The 20022-nt window shown below is 34.9% G+C and overlaps 2 protein-coding genes and 1 pseudogene across 5 annotated transcripts; all 3 read right to left on the reverse strand.

Moving 5' to 3' along the window:
• Positions 1-6380: 6380 nt before the first annotated feature.
• Positions 6381-10868, reverse strand: LOC112098234 (annotated as a pseudogene).
• Positions 8276-10479, reverse strand: LOC112098137 (zeta-carotene desaturase, chloroplastic/chromoplastic-like). The gene is made up of 7 exons (XM_024183757.1): positions 10350-10479; positions 9710-9810; positions 9243-9377; positions 8904-8976; positions 8695-8768; positions 8441-8527; positions 8276-8338 (listed from the first exon to the last, which is right to left on the reverse strand). Exons 1-7 carry the CDS (start codon positions 10477-10479, stop codon positions 8276-8278), a joined length of 663 nt encoding a protein of 220 aa, XP_024039525.1.
• A 1366-nt stretch (positions 10869-12234) lies between the features above and the next one.
• On the reverse strand, positions 12235-20022 carry LOC18040211 (probable disease resistance protein At4g27220). 4 transcript variants are annotated; one of them, XM_024183905.1, is made up of 8 exons: positions 17114-20022; positions 16289-16378; positions 14881-15315; positions 14376-14810; positions 13644-14147; positions 12786-13052; positions 12545-12667; positions 12235-12454 (listed from the first exon to the last, which is right to left on the reverse strand). In XM_024183905.1, the coding sequence occupies exons 1-7, from the start codon at positions 19493-19495 to the stop codon at positions 12563-12565; spliced, it is 4218 nt and encodes a 1405-aa protein (XP_024039673.1). In that variant the 5' UTR covers positions 19496-20022; the 3' UTR covers positions 12235-12454; positions 12545-12562. The 4 variants fall into 4 exon arrangements, 1 of the variants encoding a protein (XP_024039673.1); XR_002905298.1 differs by lacking the exons at positions 12545-12667; positions 12786-13052 and adding an exon at positions 13163-13267 and having other exon boundaries at positions 12326-12454; positions 13377-14147; XR_002905299.1 differs by lacking the exons at positions 12235-12454; positions 12545-12667 and adding an exon at positions 13163-13264 and having other exon boundaries at positions 12964-13072; positions 13377-14147.

Raw genomic sequence — 20022 nt, forward strand, 5'->3', positions numbered from 1 at the left:
TCAACTTATAAAAGCTTTTTAAATACTCACACATAAGCTTTGACAAATTCCACTCTGACTCACTAGGTAAAGATGTATAATTTCTCTCACGTTCCTTTAAACGATCAAATACATTTTTATACAGCAATGCAGTACTAAGCATCAAGTAAGTAGAGTTCCATCTAGTTTTACAATCAAGTACTAAGTTTTTGGTTTCCTTAATACCTAATTGTTTTTTTGCATTCTCAAATTTTTCAACTCTAGCTGGTGTTGCTGTCCAATAATGAACACTATCTCTAATTTTCTCAACTCCCTTTTGTATCACTGACAAACCATCTCTAACTATCAAGTTCAATATATGAGCACAACAACGCATGTGAAAGAATTTGCCACCCATAATCATTGAACTAGTAGAAAATTTCCCCAACAACAAGGCAATCATAGAATCATTTGCAGCACAGTTATCAGCAGTTACAGAGGACAATTTTCTATCTATATTCCAATCCATCAAACAATCATATAACTCATTACACATTACCTCAGCACTATGTGGAGCTGGCACATATATAAACCTAATAATGTGAAAAAATAATTAAAATATTAGACAGGACATTAATTTATGCTTAAACCAGAAAAAAAAGTTTCAAGAATATTACCTCATAATACGACTTCGCAACACCCATGAACTATCAATGTAATGTGCCGTAATAACCATGTATCCTTTTTTTTGGTTACTAGCAGTCCACATATCAGTAGTAATTGCGATTCTACTCTCACAAGCTTCCAAAATACCCATTGTCTTTTTCTTTTCAACATCATAAAGCCTCAAAATTTCAGCTTTGATGGTGTTTCTACTAATAGTCTCAATAGAAGGTTGGAGTAGCTTCAACAAGTCATAAAACCCAACATACTCAACAAATGCCAATGGGAGCTCATGTAATACAATCATTCTAGCTATAAAAAGCTTTACTGTAGCCATATCCCATTTTGACTCAGAACTAAAATTACTAAGTGAAGTGCTTCCATCAACTTTAGAAGAAAAGGATAGGTGCATTTGCTGTACATTCTTAAATGACCTTCTAGGACAACGTTTAGCATGGTTTATTAAGTGATTAGTACCCCTCGAATAATGTCCTTGCATAACTAACCCACAGTAATTGCAAATTGCCTGAACTTCCTCACCCAACTTAACTTTTTTGAAATGATTCCAAGCATCAGAGACTACTCTACCACCACTATCTCGTTTTTGTGAAGTGACAGAATTAGTATTACCCCTACGGCCACGGCTACGGCCACGACTATTCCCCTGAACTGCTGCTGTTGAATTTGGTTCTAATTCAACAGCTGTATCGTTATTATTTTCTAATTCTGTCCTAACTCTCACACAAACACTTTCATCACTTTTTTCAGAGGCGTCCAAGTCGATTCTTTGTTCATTTTCCATATCAAATTTTCACTCTACAAAAATTATGTCAAGATATAATTAATTCCAGCAACTTCTTCCAATTTATATGCTATGTTTAACCGTAAAAGCTATAAATAATATTTTAGAGATACCATTTCTATTCTATTAACAGCAACAATAAAAATAATTCAAAAAATAAACTATAAATAATAAAATTGAAGCATAACAAAGTATAGATACTAAAAATCACAGAGTTTAGCTATTAAAGTCACAAAGTATAGATATTAAAATTACAAAGAGAGCAAAACAGAACACAGAACACAGAGCACAGAACACAGAACATATTTGATTTGAAAACTCAATGTTAATGGGTCTTTTAAGCAAAGGTATGTTATCAAGTTTTTATGCAACCTTAGAGATAGCTAGTATATTTAATCTATCTCTACAGAATTCTGATACAGATTAGTATGATTTACTGTGTTAACCGATATTAGACTTCTTTTGCAGACTCAAAAAAGTGCCTGCGACAAATTTGCAGATATCCTAAACAATTCTTACTGCATTGGCAGATTATTCTAAATTTCTAATCGAGGAAAAGGATCAGGAGTGTACAATACTAACTGGAAAGAGTCATTACTCTTCAAGCAACTCAGTATACACAAGTAGTAAAAGCACAGGACAAGGTCGAACCCAATTTCAGTGAGAGAAAGCAGAAGCAAGCCAAACAGAGTATTAATGCTAGTCAGGCTCAGAACTACCATTCATGCAGCTAGCCATAGGCAGCAGCCCTTTGGCTAATTATACTTCAAATTCAATTCTAAGCTTACTCACTAACCAACTCTTAATGCACAAAACCAACAATACGCGGCAGAAGAAAAATGGCAACTGTTCTGTTTTAGACAACAATTTCTCCTTGTGCCAGAAAAACAAAGAACAAAAAGAGGCAAATAATTCAGAAAAACAAAAAGCTTATAATTAGTCAAGTGCTCTCATATGTCATATACAAAGAAAACAATGTATGAGGAAAAATCAAATTGTGCCAGCAGCAATACAAGCTCAAAGCATAACAGCACAAAAATTGCAAAGAGGGAAAATCAAAGTGTAATAGAGCATAAATTGTAAAGAGAAAAGCCGAGACTCACAAATATTCACAGCGGCAACTGAAGTATATGCTGATGAACACAGAACACAGCAGCGAGACTGAGGTGGATTTCAACCCCTTTTGCTGGCCGCGACAGAGTGAGAGATCAGACGAGTGATGAAACGAACAAAGCCTCGCCGTGAAGGTGATGACAAGCCACGACGCGAAGGATCTGATCTGATCTGAAGAAGAGATTACAGGAGAGTTGCAGAGAGAGTGAGAGAGATTAAGTGACGATGGAGGACTGAGATGAGCAATGAGTCACGGCTCACGGGTGAGAGAGATTGAGAGAGGAACGGATTACGGTTTACGGATGAGACTTGAGAGATTGAAAGGAGAAATTACAGATTTACAGTAATTTTTTTTAGGTTGAAGGAGAAATTTCGAGAGAGGATTAGAGGAACGAGACGAGAGAGATCTAGATTCTAGGGTTCACTTTTGTTTTCGTTTTTTTTTTTTCTATTTATAATTACGGATTTACGGATCAAAATTAATATTAAAATAAATAATATCCGGGTCCGGGTTCCGGATTTGCGGGTTCACCTGAAACCGGATCCGGACCGGAAAAATGCGGGTTGTCAAAAACTGATCCGGATTCCGGATAAAAACTATGCCGGTGCGGGTTGAACCCGGACCGGATTTTCCGGGTTCAATCCGGGTCCGATCCGGGTCCGGGTTTGATTGCCACCCCTATGCACAATTTAAGGGGTTTGTGACATGGGTTTAAACATGATTTAACAAGTGCCACCTGTGAATTGTCAGAGATTGTATTTTCATACACATGTCAAATTTTCAAGTCCAACAAATTGTTATCTTTCTAAAGAGGCTAATATTATTATTATCTATGCATAGCATGCTAGAAACAATTCATATTACTAGGGCCTTTGTTTTCTGTAAACAACATATGGACAGAGGAACAAATCCCTGAGCTAAAATCATCATATTCCAAAATATTCTATTAAATCAACACCACAAAACGCGAACGCTAAACAGAATTGGAGCAATTTACCAAAGCTATTTGTCACGCAAAGCACTAGTACCTCAGAACCCAATTTGCAAAACAGCACCAAAAATGAAAAATAACAAATGCCCAGATGAAATATCAGGAAAAAAAAGGCTCAAATCCAAATTACAACCCCATAAGCTGAATCGTTCTCTTCGAACTGAATTAAAAAAAATTAAAAAAATTAAATAGGGAGATTGACCTCAAACTTTGGAAACAGGAGCGACAGCGATCTGTTTCTTGTCTGGAGTGTCCATTTCTATAATCTACATTGTCCATTTTCAGTCGCTCTGCCACAGAGCTTCTTCCCTCTGAAGCTGAAGCTCACACACACTTGCAAAACGAAAGCATTTTTAGTGATTGAGAGGCGGGAAGGCGGGAAAATGAGAGAAATTTACATTTGTTTTCTCTTGGTTTGGTCATACCTGTGCGGGCCCCAGCTTGACAAGCGGTATTATTACTATTTGTATAATTTAAATGACGCGTGTCAGGCAATGACGATAAAAAATATATACATATATTGTTAATTTTTCACTTAACATTAAAATATCATATAATTTTTCCAATTTTATGGTTATTTTCTCGCCCTTATGCCACATTCTTTTGATCAAATAATACAGTAAAACTTTTCTATAATCATAATATTAGAGCCAAATTAAATTTGTTTCTGTAAAGAGGCTATAGCTTAATAAAGGTAAAATTATAAAAATTATTATTTTGACTCAGTTATCTTTAGTGCAAGTGATATAAAGTACAGATATATGATAATTAATTAATGAACTATGTCAAATACAATATGCTGACAATGATAAAAAAGATAGACATAATTTCAAGAAACTAATACATATATTTATGTAGTGCTGGGATTATACAAAATTATCTTAAAAGTGTAAAGATTAAAGTACTATTATGATTAATTTAAAAAAATTATTTTATCTTAATCTTTAATGCAACATAGTTTTTTTTTTTCTTAGCAACAAAGCATTGTTCCAAATAATTATTATTGGATTCAAATCATGTCCTAGGCATTTTTTCTTCTGGTCGTCTTAAACTTTTAATGATTTATTGGCATGTGTCATTAATGAAATTAAATAACTAAGACTTTGTTTTAATTAACGTTTACATAAATAGACATCAAAACTCACGTGTGATTCTTATCAATTTTTTTCCTGCAATTTTTTTCCTCTCAACTATTCATATTTTGACATTAATTTCCAGCAAATTATTAAAAAAGAAGAAGCGTAAAATGGAGAAAAGTGATTGACAACAAGGTTTGCATCTTAATTTCAAAATTTTCCTTTCTTTGCTATTTTTGTGGGTTCTACAATTGTTGTTTTCACTCTCAGCTGCAGTTCAATGAACTCTATTAATAACCATGAAGCTTAATGTATCAATTCCAGTACGACAAGTCCTTCTACGCATGTTACAACACTTTTTTGTCATTATAGGTTGCAAATGTTCCGTAATGTACTCATTCATATAACGGAAACGCTATTATCAATAATGAAAGTTGACTAAGTTTGTAAATTCTATTTAACGAAAAAGTATCATAAATTTAGTTGAACAAGAGGTAATTAATATGTAATCTATGAAACTAGGGTGTGACTAAGTTACATAGTAATGTAACTTACATGAACACAAAAATAATTAGTTTTTAAACTACAAGTAGCTTTGAAACAGCTCTTAAATTGATATAAGTTCTATTATTATGTAACTTAGCAAGGTCAGATATTTTAATAATAGCTTACTCTACCGTGCCAATGTCATTAGTATTAATCTGTTGAACCTAAGACCAGATCTAAGCTGATCTAGATTCCCCAAGATCGCACACCACACAGTGATTAATGAATCAAGAACAATAAACCATCAAAGAATCGCAAACTTACATGTCGGGTTACATGTAATAAATGTTTTAATTATTAGATGATTCATAATGTTAGACCATTTTTTGTATGTTTTGTAATCTACGTTTGATAATTTAATTAGCTGATAAACACTTGAATAATATTATTTTATTAACTATGTCATTGATCCCCAGGAAAAAAAAAAAAACCAATTTGGGATGTTATACATTGCTTTTTCATTAATTCCCATTTTATATTAATATTTATCACATATATTCTTAGTAACTTGTAACCCTTTTTGCTAAGGGTGAAATGTGTTTGTTACCCCTTCTATTTCTGAGATTGTCCTTACAATAAGGATGCCGGCCCCAATGTCAAAAACTGCTATCTCTGGGTGTAAATTCCTTATAAAATTCTTTTTTAATTGAAATTACTTAAATAATTGAAGATAAATTAATTTTTTATTTCATTCAAATAAAAAAAATCAATTAAACACTTAAATAAGCTATCCTTTTAATTTTTTTTTTACACCCCTCCAGTTTCATAATTTATATTTATAATTTAAATTTTAATGGAAAATATTTTTTTGAAAAATTTTAAGAATTAAGAATTATGGGGATAAAAATTATGTAATAAGAACAAAATAATTTAAAATTTTAAAATTTGCATGCATTATAAACAAAAACTTGAAAGAAATACTCTTTTCAGGGTGAAATTTAATGAGAAAAAGATTAATTTTAATTTATGAATTAGTATTTTATAAGTTAAACTGAGGTATTTCAAGAAATAGAATTCAAAAGGCATGGGAACGAGGGCCTTGGGTTTCATTTTGTTTTGTAGGAATTGGGAAAAATACACGGACAGACAAAGGGAGCAGTCATTATAATGCTGTGAAGCTGGTCGGAGATACCCTGCCCATTTGTAGCTTAGACTCCTGGGGTTTTGTTCATGTCTTTTATGTATCCCACTTTTTCATGCAGCAGATGTACATATGATGAGATGAAAACAACAGCAAAAATTGCTGTCTCATAAGAGAAATAGTCATACATAGTTGGTTAGGCCTCCTGTCCATTAACTTAATAATGAATTTTATGAAAATTGATTATCTCATTGGAATTACATAGATATTGGAAAACATTACTCCAGCCCCACCATCCCAACCATTTACTTAGTTCATCAGTAAAAGCTGGATTTTCCATTTGTTCTTGAGATTCAAATTAAGGCAACAAGTTGCTCATTCTATATTATCTATGTAATCCTGTAAAAGTGAAGGGCGTTTAGATGTGGAAAAACCTTACTCCTGCCGCAACACCTCAAACAGATTGTGATCAGACAAGACTTAGTTCATCATTAGCGGTAGTTGGAGCTTCCATTTGTTCTAGAGATTCAAAGGCAGCAAGCTGCTTCCTCAGTGCTACTAATTCTTCCCCGGCATTGCATATGTAGCCTGAGGCTCGTCTGCCAGACAAAGTTGCTCCTTCCATACTATCTATGTAATCCTGTGAGAGTGAAACCATTTAGAAGACATCTCTTTTTTTTTTTCAATATTTGGAATGAAACAATTATATACAGTTACCTGTTTTGTATATGAGCTGGCGAGGAAGAAGTTCTTCATTGGTATCTTTTGATCAGGTCTGAAGGGGTCTTTACCAGGTCCCTCACCTCACAAAGATTGCCGGATTTTGACGACAGATAACCAAATAACTTCTAAACCTTGGGATGATGGAATTAGAGCTAAAACCTAATAAAAGGAACCGTGAATGGATAGTATGGATTCATGTATATTATCCAGAAAGTTGCATGACCGTTTGTGGTACTCAGGTCACTAAAAAACGTGAGATAAACATCTAGGATAAGAAAAGCAAAAAAGCGTAACCTAATATGTATTATATGAATTGAAGGTGTCACTGAACACTACTAACCTGCTTTGCCACTCTCCTTATGATTTCATCATTTGGTAAGGGCATATAAGGATCTCCAGGCGTCAAAACGCATCTGAAAGATAATATGGTTATAGGAAGCAAGATGGAATACAAAGACACTTGGCAAAAGGAAGTCAATCAGATTCCATGCACAAAAAATAACTAAAAATGACGAGGATAAGAAATGTTTCTTACTGGAGAAATGAACCTTGCCCTTCTCTGTAGTAGTATTCTGGTGAAGTGAGTGCTAGATCTGCAAAGCAAGAGAAATCTGCATCTGGAGTATATAAAAGGTTATCTAACCCCACAGCTTGCCTCAATTGCCTACATGTTCAATACAAGGATCCGTTAAAAAATGGAAATTTCTTCAATGCATTAGTAAAGGGGAGTGAAGTGAAAGCTGATTTCTTAGGCCTTCACAGAGCATCTTGTGTTTGACAGCAAGCATTAAAGAATAAACTCAAAGTCAATGCTTCTAACAGATGATATAAACAACAAATTTACAAATATCAGGTCATTGCATTAGCTCCATGCCTCCGTCAGAGCGAACATTAATAGATGCGTAAAAAATAAATAAGAGCGATATGTGAAACAATTTACCTTAGACATGGCAAGTCCTTTGACAAATGTTTCCCCGTTAGCAGATTTATCATAATGCATCTCTCTGCATCCCCACCTAAGATGGAACCTGTTCTCACAAGAACAGATTCCAAGGTTGGGAAAATCAATTGATCATCGGAGAAAACAAACAGGATTAACAAATCACTACAATGGTGTGAACCTGTAAATACAAACGTACCTGCCCCCTTTATCTGTGATATATTTTCTTATTGGCCCACTCAAATAAACATCCGGAGAACCCTTGAGCATCTGCAATAGGGAAGCCTCGGTCTTAGTTGCAAACAGTGCAAATATAGTATGCATACAACGAGCAATGATGTTATCACAATCAATAAACCCAAGGGCAAACGCAACAGGATCTTACATTCTTTGGATACTCATCCATGTACCACCCTTGGACAAAAACCAATCAGAGAAGCTTATCTGTAAGAAGAAATGAAGTTTGAGGTAAAATAAAAATTTGTAGGAACAGGGATTGAAATTCAACAAACAAGAAAATATGTTGTTTGTTGAAATTCAACAAACAACAAACAAGGCTCCATCAGGATCAAGAAGTGCCTTTACAACAGGACTCAGCGCAAGAGCAATAGCATTTCTTGATTTATCATAAGTCTGCACTTGAGCAATATACGAGGCAAAGTACATCAAAAGAGAATCCAAAAGAGGCAAGAAGCTTCAACATGAAAAAAGGAGTACTGCCTCGTCATACTGCTTTGCAATCACAGTGCAAAAGATAACATCAACAAAATCAAAATCGAGCATAAATCCGTATGCACTACCTTAAGCTGATTTGTAGACAAAAATGCACGAATCCCATGTAATGGAGCTCCAATCGGAAACCGGAAATCAAGTTCTGGAGTTGAAAATCAAAATCATGAATCAAATCAGAGTTATTATTGAATTAGACAATCCATAAACCAATAGAAGGTGATGTCAAACCATCAAGCATAACTATTAGTTGTTTTAAGTGATCAAGAAATAACTGTACCACCAATTTCACCACCCTTATTTACAAATTTATGAGTATGATCCTTCATGAGTAAATTTTCGTCCGCACCGACCTGTCGACATCCATGAAAAACTATCAGATCATAAACACATGTTCCAGTTAAAGAGGATCTATGATTCTGATCCATCATGTTATTTGAACAACATTTTCGGATTTTCTTACAACCCTAAGCTATTATCAGTTATCATCGCTACAAATGATATGGTCAAGAGGAATGATAGTTCTTGTTTCAAGAATCTCAAATCGTAATTCTTTTGCATGGCTTCTGTGCTTTTATAATCATTCAAACACGCATATCCACAACTAAGCAAGCTTTACCTTTTTTGTCAATCGGAACAGATTATTGCAGCATCCAAAGAAAATGTGCAGGCTGATTTCAATATGGTTTCCATGTTTACCGACAAATGAAGCCACTTTACCACCAATAAAAGACCTCAACTCATATATATCCACCTGGAAGAAAGGAAAATTTAAAAAAAAGGAACTTCTAATTTCTTTCACCATCAACAAAATCAGAAAAACACATACTAATTCAAAATGAAATAAAGTTTGTGAATTGAAATAATGCCAACTCCTAAGAAAAATTATGACTGCTGATATTTTTTCCGAAATGCTGATAAAAGCTTCTGCTATTTACTTTGAAAAAATTGAGGTTAGAAGCCTATTTACTTGAAATTTTGAGTTTAGGCAAGAGGATGAATGGTAAAAGTGAAACATTTTAGGGAAAAATGTACGTCAGTGGCCAATGAAAGCATTAAGAAGATTGAAATCTAAATGAGCAAAACCTCATGGCCTTGATCCAACAATTCCACTGCTGTTGACATGCCTGCAAGCCCAGCTCCAATAATAGCCACTTTCAGCTTTGGTCCTCTATAATGTTCCGGTTCTGGTGGAAACAATTAAACAAACCCTTGGGAGCTGCCAAGTATACCATCCAATTATCCACAGCGATAATGGAAATATATATGTGTTTGAAAGTACTAAATTCCTAAACATGACATGTATCCAAAAAGTGACGCAAAGCAGAATTGCGGAAGCATTTCAATTCCCAATAAATTTCAAGAATACAAAATACTCGGTCTGTTCTTTCAATTCCTTCAATAAAATTTCCACTAGAGGCTACGCAAGCCACTCAATAACACTCCAAAGCCAGATTTTAAACGTTATCTTTATCTTTAACTCCAATCCATAAACAATTCTGCCACAAATTCAATCCAAAATTGTTCAAGTGCACCGCCAATTCTCCATCAATTCCCTCAAAAATTCATAATTGGCAAACACTACAAACCCAAAAGAGCTTCCAGCAATAAACGCATAAAAATCCACCAAGCAACATAAAACAAAATACCCAGAAACCAGAAAAGCCAAAAGATCAATGCTTGGCAAACAAGCAAATCAAATAAAACAAAAAGAAGTGGAATTTACCCTTAACGCTCATATCAGAAACATTAGTGTCCAAAGAAGCCCGTACACGGAATCTTGGACCCTTCACTTGAACCCGAGACCATCTAACGCCAGTAACTGAAGTTGCAGGAAACAGAACTGAAGAACCCATATTGCAAATCCTGAGCTGAAATCAAAGAAATTCAATTGGAACTCAATTCAGCTCAACCGAGCGGAGCTCTCTTTTGCTTCAATAACAAAGTGTTTTTCTTTCATATCAACAAAGATTTGTCAACATCAACAAAATTTAACTAAGAATCTAACAAGATGCTAAGGAAGAGAGTTTTGTCAGGGAACTGTTTCGGTGTGGTTGGCCAAGTGCTTCTTTGTTTGTTTTTTTTTTTTTCTTTTTTTGCCCTTTTCATTAATACACAACAGTAGTACTCGTGAAGAGCACAAAATGTTGGTGACTTTGTCACTAACGATACCAAAGTGGAGTGACCAGAGCAACCAACTAAATTTTAAAGAGAGGGAATGATAAGTAATATTTTCTTTGGGTGATTAATTAATTTATTATCAAATAATTTTATTTATTTATTTAAACGACATCCTTATCTTTGTACAAGGCAGCTGAAAGATGACGATGTTGTGTTGTCACATATTTTTGGGCCGACCGTTTCTTGTTTCGGCTTAAATGAGGCTTTTGTAATTTTGTACTAAAAAGTGGCATTGGCTGGATGGCCAAACTGCAGAGTTCAAGTCTACAATAGAGAATCGAAATTTACCTTTGTAAATGTTCATAAGTATTTACCACAGATTTTTAAGTTATTCTTGATAGATCCCCTACCACATACGCTATAATATTTCTCTCCTTTTAATTTAAAAGTAAATCATGCATAATAACGGGTTTGTAAAGAAATGAAATTTCTGTTAATTAACTGTCAAAAAAAAAAAGATGGATTAAGCTAAAGAAGTTATTATAGAGTAAGTCGAGTACTTGACAATCAAAGTAATTTTACTCGAGGTTGAGTAAGGATAGTACGATACTTTCTCAAGTTTTCTGAGGACATTCATGTGACATTGGACTATTGACTATAGTTAGAGAGAAGTCCAAGGATGTAAGTGATGATGATAGATTCACAATTCTTTTGAAGAAAATATTTTATATAAACTTAATTATATGGTATAAAATGATTGGCCTCAATAAATTAAAAAATAATACACGCCTGGATCATGCAATATTTTCAACCAAATAATTTACACGCAAAATTAAACTTTATGAGTACATTTATTTGCTAGCAGAAACTCTGCCAAATTTTCCGAAATGTGAAAGTGAACACTTTTAACAACGGCACAAAATGCATGTGATAAGTTTTTGTTAGAATTTGTTTTCTTCTTTGTTTTGATTTACGCGACAGATAGTTGTAAAGCGTAAAATTTTAAAATCCGCAACAAAACAAAAACTTACATGGGTTGGCCGCACCTTTCGTGCCTGCTTTCGTCTAATAGTATTTGATACGTACATCAATATAATATCATGGACATTGAATTTCAAATTAACAGTTGGTTTTATAATAAAAATCTTTATGTTATATTACGTACATCAATATAATATAAATTTGTTATATATATTTTTTTTTCTGTAACCAATGCTTTCAAAAACTTTATATTTGTATGTTTGAACAATTTTTTTTTGCATTCTATTTATATACGGTATCATTTATGTTTACATAAATTTTCATATCTACCCAAATTAAGTATTAAATACACAGACACTTTGTTAAGACTCGTGTAATAATTAATCTTAATAATTTCTTATACAAATACAATCCTTTATCTAAGACCAGCAACGTCACTCATCATAATTTTTCACCAAATATTGTAAAGTTGTTGTAGTAGTATAGTTATCATGGACATTGAATTTCTAGTATCAGACAATGATATTATATTGAATGTAGTGCTTCAATGAATTTTATTACTATATACTAAAATACTCAACGATCTTCATTAAAAAAAAAAAAAATTGCATGATTAGAATGATTAAAGTTCATTTAATGACGAGTTTCATCATTGACTGTGTCGAAACACAACAGCAATCCACAATACACTTAACACGACAATCATGCATGAATCTTCCACCATTAAACCTGAAATCATAAAATGAAAGAAACAAGATGAGGGTTGTTTTACCGTCTAAAAGCCGATTCGAAATACTAATAATAATAATAATAATAGACCTTTGTTAATAGTTACTACTAGTGGTCACTGCCTTGTCCATCTTCCTTCTCTGTATCATCGTCCTCTTCCAAGCCGCTGTCATCTGACCAAACCCCAGCAACCATCCTGGGAAAACTCGCCTCCTTGTTTTAGGAGCAGGAGCAGGAGCAGGAGGAGGAAATTAAGTTAGGGATTTGGAGTGAGAGTGAAGGTGGAGAAAAAGCAAGAGAGCGAAAAAGCTGATTGTTGAGAAATATATACCTTTCGTATGGTTGTGTTAAGGTCGTCCTTCCAATCCCAACATGCTTCACCCAGCCGCTGCACTTTGTGTAATTTGGGTGTACTTAATTTTCCTGCAGAGAAAATCTTCATATCGGGGCAATCATCCACCACTAATCTTTCCAAAGATAGGAAATTGAAAGCACAATTGCCAGAGCAGAAGCTTGTCAGACTTTTTAAGTGTAAAAGCTTCAACTCTTTCAATTCTCTGAAAGTAATAACCTCATCTTTTGCTACAACATCATCCACCAGTACTATTTCTGTTAAACCTGAAATCATAAAATGAAAGAAACAAGATGAGGGTTGTTTTACCGTCTAAAAGCCGATTCGAAATACTAATAATAATAATAATAATAGACCTTTGTTAATAGTTACTACTAGTGGTCACTGCCTTGTCCATCTTCCTTCTCTGTATCATCGTCCTCTTCCAAGCCGCTGTCATCTGACCAAAAACTCGCCTACTTCTTTTAGGAGCAGGAGCAGGAGGAGGAAATTGAGTTAGGGATTTGGAGTGAGAGTGAAAGTGGAGAAAAAACAAGAGAGGAAAAAAGCTAATTGTTGAGAAATATATACCTTTCGTATGGTTGTGTTAAGGTCGTCCTTCCAATCCCAACATGCTTCACCCCGCCGCTGCACTTTGTGTAATTTGGGTGTACTTAATTTTCCTTCAGAGAAAATCTTCATATTGGGGCAATTATCCACCACTAATCTTTCCAAAAATGGGAACTTGAAAGCACAATTGCCAGAGCAGAAGCTTGTCAGGTTTTTTAAGTGTAAAAGCTTCAACTCCTTCAATTCTCTGAAAGTAATAACCTCCTCTTGTGCTACAACATCATCCACCAGTACTATTTCTGTTATCTCATCGCATGATTCTATCTCCATATATCTAAGTCGCACCAGAGTCTTTGCAATTGAGGGTGTTAATACGATTTTCAAGCCTTCGCAACACGATACCACCAGATTTGCAAGATTCTGAAAGGATGTCGAGGATGGCACTAGATTGACCAAACGGTCACACCCCATTACACGTAGAATAACCAAGTTGTTCGTAACAGAGGACTCCTCTATCAAAATGTGTTCCAGTGGATATTTTGCTTCTCTTATTTCTACCCCCATCCCATTTTCAACCTTCTCATACAGCAACCAAGCACCATATCCTCCTATTTGGAGGACTTTCATCGTGTGAAGTCTCTGGAGGAAGTCAAAAAGTGATAAAATAGTCCGCTCATCACCCAATGTCACATAAAGATATTTTAGTTTGCAAAGCAAGCCTTCAGAAAATAGATATTTATTTGTTACTAAGTGCTCTGCATCAATATCCAACTCTTCCAAATTAGGGAATACCTGGGAGATCAATCAGAACCCCAAAAAAAAAAAAAAAATACAAGATGAATCAATTGATGAGAAATATAAGTTACCACTAATTTATAAAATATATTTTATTCAATAAATCTTAACCTTAAAAAAAATAGTAATAATAATACGCCTAACATCTAGAATAATTATGAATGAATAAAATTCACAGTACATACTTAAGAATTGAAAATTTGATTATAAAATTCTTGTACGTACCCTTTCCGTCAAGATATTAGTAGTTCTTTTGTATCTCGCCATGAATTCAGGACATCCAGATATCATTAATTCTTTCAAGGATGGAAATTCAAGAATATCAAGATCTCCAGTGCAGAAGCTTGTGAACTTTTCAAGACCAGACATCCTCAGATATTGCAACTGGGGAAACGTTACAATATTATTCTTCATTTCTTCTTGGTTGTCCACGACTATTAACTCTTCCAGGACAGGACATCCGGCTATCTCAATGCTTTGGAGTCGAACAAAGCTACTAACAGTAGAAGATGAAAATAGACATCTTAAATTCATACATCGGTGCAGGGTCAAGCGCGTTAAATTCTGAATACCACAAGACATGACTGTAACTTGGATCGGCCAAATCCTCTCAACATTTATTGAATCCAACGTCAACTTCTCTAACTCTGGTAACCGATCCTGCTCGATCAAAAAATTAACTTGTTAATTGCAAGTAAACGATCATTGATTATAAAATTCTTGTACGTACCCTTTCTGTCAAGATATTAGTAGTTCTTTTGTATCTCGCCATGAATTCATGACATGCAGATATCCATAATTCTTTCAAGGATGGAAATTCAAGAATATCAAGATCTCCAGTGCAGAAGCTTGTGAACTTTTCAAGATGAGACATCTTCAGATATTGCAACTGGGGAAACGTTACAATATTATTCTTCATTTCTTCTTGGTTGTCCACGACTATTAACTCTTCCAAGACAGGACATCTGACTATCCCAATGCGTTGGAGTCGAACCAAGCTACTAACAGTAGCAGATGAAAATAGACATCTTAAATTCTCACAGTCCCACAAGGTCAAGTGTGTTAAATTCTGAATACCACAAGACATGACTGTAACTTGGTTTTGCCAAATCCTCTCAACATTTATTGAATGCAACTCCAACTTCTCTAACTCTGGTAACCGAACCTGCTCGATCAAAAAATTAACTCGTTAATTACAAGCAACAATGATTTCTGTTGATGGACAAATCAATAAAATTACTCTTTCTCTGGTTATAGTTCTTTTCAGTTTTTCATACAAACAACCGTTAATCAAGTTTTCCAAATTATTCCTTACTAAATGTATAGATTTAGACGGCGGCTAATATAATTCATATTGTAAATATTCTTTGATTGTAACGAATTTTGTAATATTAAATTTTGGTTGATTCGCAATAGGACCTACAATCCAGCGCGAGCAGTTCTCGGGGATTTAACTACTGGCACCTCGATTATATAAAAATTTGGAATATTTTCAAAGGAAATCACATAATTCCCCCTTGCAAATAGTAATTATCATCAATTGCCGCGGGTTCACATATAATTCTAAGAAATTAGGCGAGAAGAGTCTCATCAACAATCAATCAGCAGATATCACGTTTGGCAGATCATCATGATTTCCTCAGATGCTAGAGAATCAACGTGATTTCCGCTCATGCAGGAGTGGACACATTATCTTAGAGCATCCCTCACTGAGATCTTTTAAAAAATTTATATTATAAAGTGAACAACATATTTAGTATAGATTTAGACGACGGCTAATATAATTTATATGTATTCTAATGACGTATATTAAAGAAAATGACTAACCATAATTTCAATCAACTTATTATTCTATATATATATATAATATTCAGTGATTACAACATATTTAGTATTCCATAACATGATGTTTATAATAATAATTATTATTAATTCACTTATTGTGTCAAGAACCTTTTCTTTCTCTAAGAATGAATTTGTTACACCCTACTATACTACGGATGAAAAATTTAGAATAATTGTGAAATATAATTATTAATCAATCTTTGACAGAATTGCTACCAAACAGGAATATAACAAAGAAAAAAAAACAAAAATTATAGAGAATTAATAAGACGATTGACTTATCAATAACTGACCTTCTCAGTGAAAAGTGTATTAGAAATTTGGACATTGTCCTCCAAAATGATTTCATGTGACCGCAAATCATTAGCTGATTCCTCCTGTCTCTGCTAACATTGCAGGTGTATTGATTTTAGAGTGTAAGCTTAATTGTGAGCACAACCTTAATGCATAGATACAAGATCTTTAAAAATTAGTACAATAAACTTAGCACTAAATCTGAATTTGATATTTTGGATTCCATGATTAAGATTTTTTTTAAATGAAAATTTAATAGAGTTAATTTAAAAATAAAAATTAAATATGAAAAATTAGACTTGCAATTATGGATTTAATTTTGATAAATAATGAATGTTCTCTTAATATTTTTTTTTAAAAGGTAAAAGAGCGTACAAAGCCCAAATTCATTTTTTTAGTCCCTTACTGTCCCATGATTCAAACTTGGGTGGTTGTAGGAGGACTGAAAATATATAAGACAGTTAACTTCACTTTTTTTTTTTTTTTTTTTTTGAGAGAAAAGAGAAGAAGGATATTACAAAGCATGAAGCTCGTGCAATATAAGGGCAATGATGGTTTTTTCTTTAAATTAAAATGGTAAGATTTTGAAGCTAAAAGATTAAAATATTAATTAAATTGCAAACATTAAAGATTTTTTTTTTCAAATGGTTGCTTTGAAAATGAGAATAATATTAATATTTGAAGACTTTTCAAAATAAATTACTGTGATAGATGCACTAGAAATTTCTAGCTTTAGTCTAATGTATAAATTGACAAAACGATATTAGAATCCCAGGTGAAAAGAACCCTCTCATACCAATTATTTAAATTAGGAATGATCATACCTCTGACTCTGCCGAACTGAGGGCGGGGTCTAAACCCCTCATACGGAGACGCTTGAGATGGGAAGAGCCCACTTTGACTAATTCATTACGAATATAATCGACATCTTGCTCTTGCAATCCACGTAATTCAAGGTCTTCAATTCTCTGCAGTTGCACGATCAGCGAATCCTTCAAGCAAATCTTGTCATTGAGGTCGAGACTGAATTCACGACACCAACTGCCGTTGCTCTCCTCATCATCTCCAATGCGTATGCTGTACCTTTCCAGCTTCTCCAAGAGCAGGCCTCTGGGCAGAGTGCTGACGTCATAGACGTGTAATTCCAAAGAGGTCAAGTTGGGCAAATGCTTCAACTCCTCAAGGCTTGCATTCTTAACCCCTCCCACCTCCATCTCCCAGTAACGAAAGCTTTGATCTATATATAGTTCTTCTAAATGTGATAATTTTGACAGTATATTTGGTGGAATAACTTCTAGATAGCAACAATCCCTCAAATCAAGCAACTTTAGCCAAGTCAATTCACCTACTTGTACCGGCAACTTCTTAATTGTAGAACCTCTTAAGCGAAGGATTTCTAGTTTCTTCAAGTCTCCTACAACACTTAGATCAGGCAAGCCGCAGTAACACAAACTCAGTGTTCGAAGGTTTGACAGGAGACCAAGTGATGAAGGCAGTGACTGTAGATACATGTAAGTCAAGTTTACAACTCTGACCTCGATCATCCTCTCGAAAAAGTTGTTTGGAATTGTTAATGATGAAGGTTCACGACCACCACCACGTAGAAAAAGAATTTCGAGTTGAGGACATTCCAGTACTTCAGGAAGCAAATTAGTCTTGATATCATGTAAGACGATTGAAGTGCAATGCTTTATTGCACTTCCGTCTGACCATTCCCTGCAACCATCAACCTGCTCATCTGTAGCAGTAAACACATTTCGTTCAGTAGATGCAATTGATATGGCGACATCGCGAACTACATCATGCATAGAAAACAACTCTTCATCCAAGAAGCTTTCATGGTCAAGCAACATACAAGAAGCTTTGAGTGTGCGCACCAATGTATGTACTCGATTTCGTGCTTCTTCAATCTTATTCACACCTTGAAATAAACCCAATCCCATACCACACATTAACAAGTCATCAATAGATGCTATGGCTGTATATCCTATTAGCAAAAAGATGTTCTTGAGATCATCCCTTCCTAGTTTATTGTAGCTCAACTCGATAGCTTTAAATGCGGCTGGCTGTACATCCTTAAAATTCGATGAAGAAGGCCTTCTTAGCTGTTCCAATGCATCCTTCCATTCACGTATGCTCTTGCTCCTTAATGCCCTTGCAACCGTCACAATGGAAACTGGTAGACCTGCACATTCCTTTGCCACATTCCTTGCCACCTCTTCCAATTCACTACCTTCAACATAATCACCTGCCATCTTCTTGAATAGACTCCAAGCTTCTTCTTCGTTTAAAACACCAACTGGGAAATTTGTTCGACAATCCATCTTCTCAGACAATACATTTAGACTTCTGGCCGTCAACAATACTTTACAACCATCTCCAAGAGGAATTCGGACATTCCCCAAATTAAGATTTTCCCAAATGTTGTCTAAAACTATCAGGATCTTCTTCACTTTTTTTATACCTTCACATAACCTGCCTGCCCTTCCTTCATTACTTTCCTCATGCAACTTCAGGCCTAATTTATCTGCGATTACTCCTTGAATCTTTCGTATGTCTTGCTTCTGAGACACCTCCACAAAAACCACCTGATCAAAGAGTTTGTCACTCTTGACTTTCCTAGCAACTTCTTCGGCCAGCGTCGTCTTTCCGATTCCGCCCATTCCATAAATCCCAAGCATGTTGACATCGCGATCTTCTAGTGCACTGAGTATACTCCTCAAAGTGGACAATCTTGATTCAAAGGGCTCGTAGTCTTTGTTAGGGATAAGCCGAATATCCTCTGGAGCAGTACGGTAGGAAATTCTATCAAATTTTCCATCTCCTCGGACTTTGACAACAGCCTCCTTCTGCCTCCCTGCATCCTTGCTAAGTTCACGGCGGGTCTTCAAATTAGGACATAATCCCCCGAAACAACGCTCACTTGCAGTGGCTTTGTCTGTAACTTTCTCTGCCTCAACAATGACATTGTTCGCCCCTGCAAGCCAATTCTCAACGTTCTCATAAATCTTTTCCCCGTTTAGTTCAGCCTCATTAACCTGCCTCAACAATGACTCCCTCTCATACTTCAGATTGTCAACTTCAGTCTTGAGATTCTGTAAGTTGCTCGTGTACTTACTCTCACGCAAATAGCTAATTTCGCGATATGCGGGAGGAGCCAAGCACTTCACAACTTCCACAACAACAGTAAGAATGATTTCAGCCATCTTCAATCCTTTGTCCTTGTCTCTCTATCTCTCTTTTTCTGAAGTTTTGAAAAACAATTGACTATTTGGGAAGCACACTGAGTGATTGAACACAAGTGACCACAACAAGATGGAACAAAATAAAAAGGCAAAAAAATACAAAGAGTGGATGGAGAATAAAACAGAGACAGCGGCACAGCTGGACACAACTAGATAGAGAACAGAGGAAAACCAAATAACAAGACTTAAGATTACAACAAACAGAGGCCAAGTATTGTTGAGATCAGAAGACGGAAAATTCAAAAGAGTTGATGGCAGATGCTGAATAACAAGACAACAATGAACGCAATAAACAGAAGCAAAGTGTGTTTGTGATCGACAGACGGAAGTAACGAAAGCGGTTGTTGATTGAAAATGAATGAATGCAAGGAAAGACTGATATTGAAAATTGATGTCAATAGCGAAGGAATAATTGAACTTTCGCTTAATTATTGTTTGTGGCCTTCTTTTACTTTTTATTTGTGGGTCATGTCTTTTGGAACTAATCA

Source organism: Citrus clementina, unplaced genomic scaffold (assembly GCF_000493195.1).
Source record: "Citrus clementina cultivar Clemenules unplaced genomic scaffold, Citrus_clementina_v1.0 scaffold_5, whole genome shotgun sequence".
Lineage (NCBI taxonomy): Eukaryota > Viridiplantae > Streptophyta > Magnoliopsida > Sapindales > Rutaceae > Citrus > Citrus x clementina.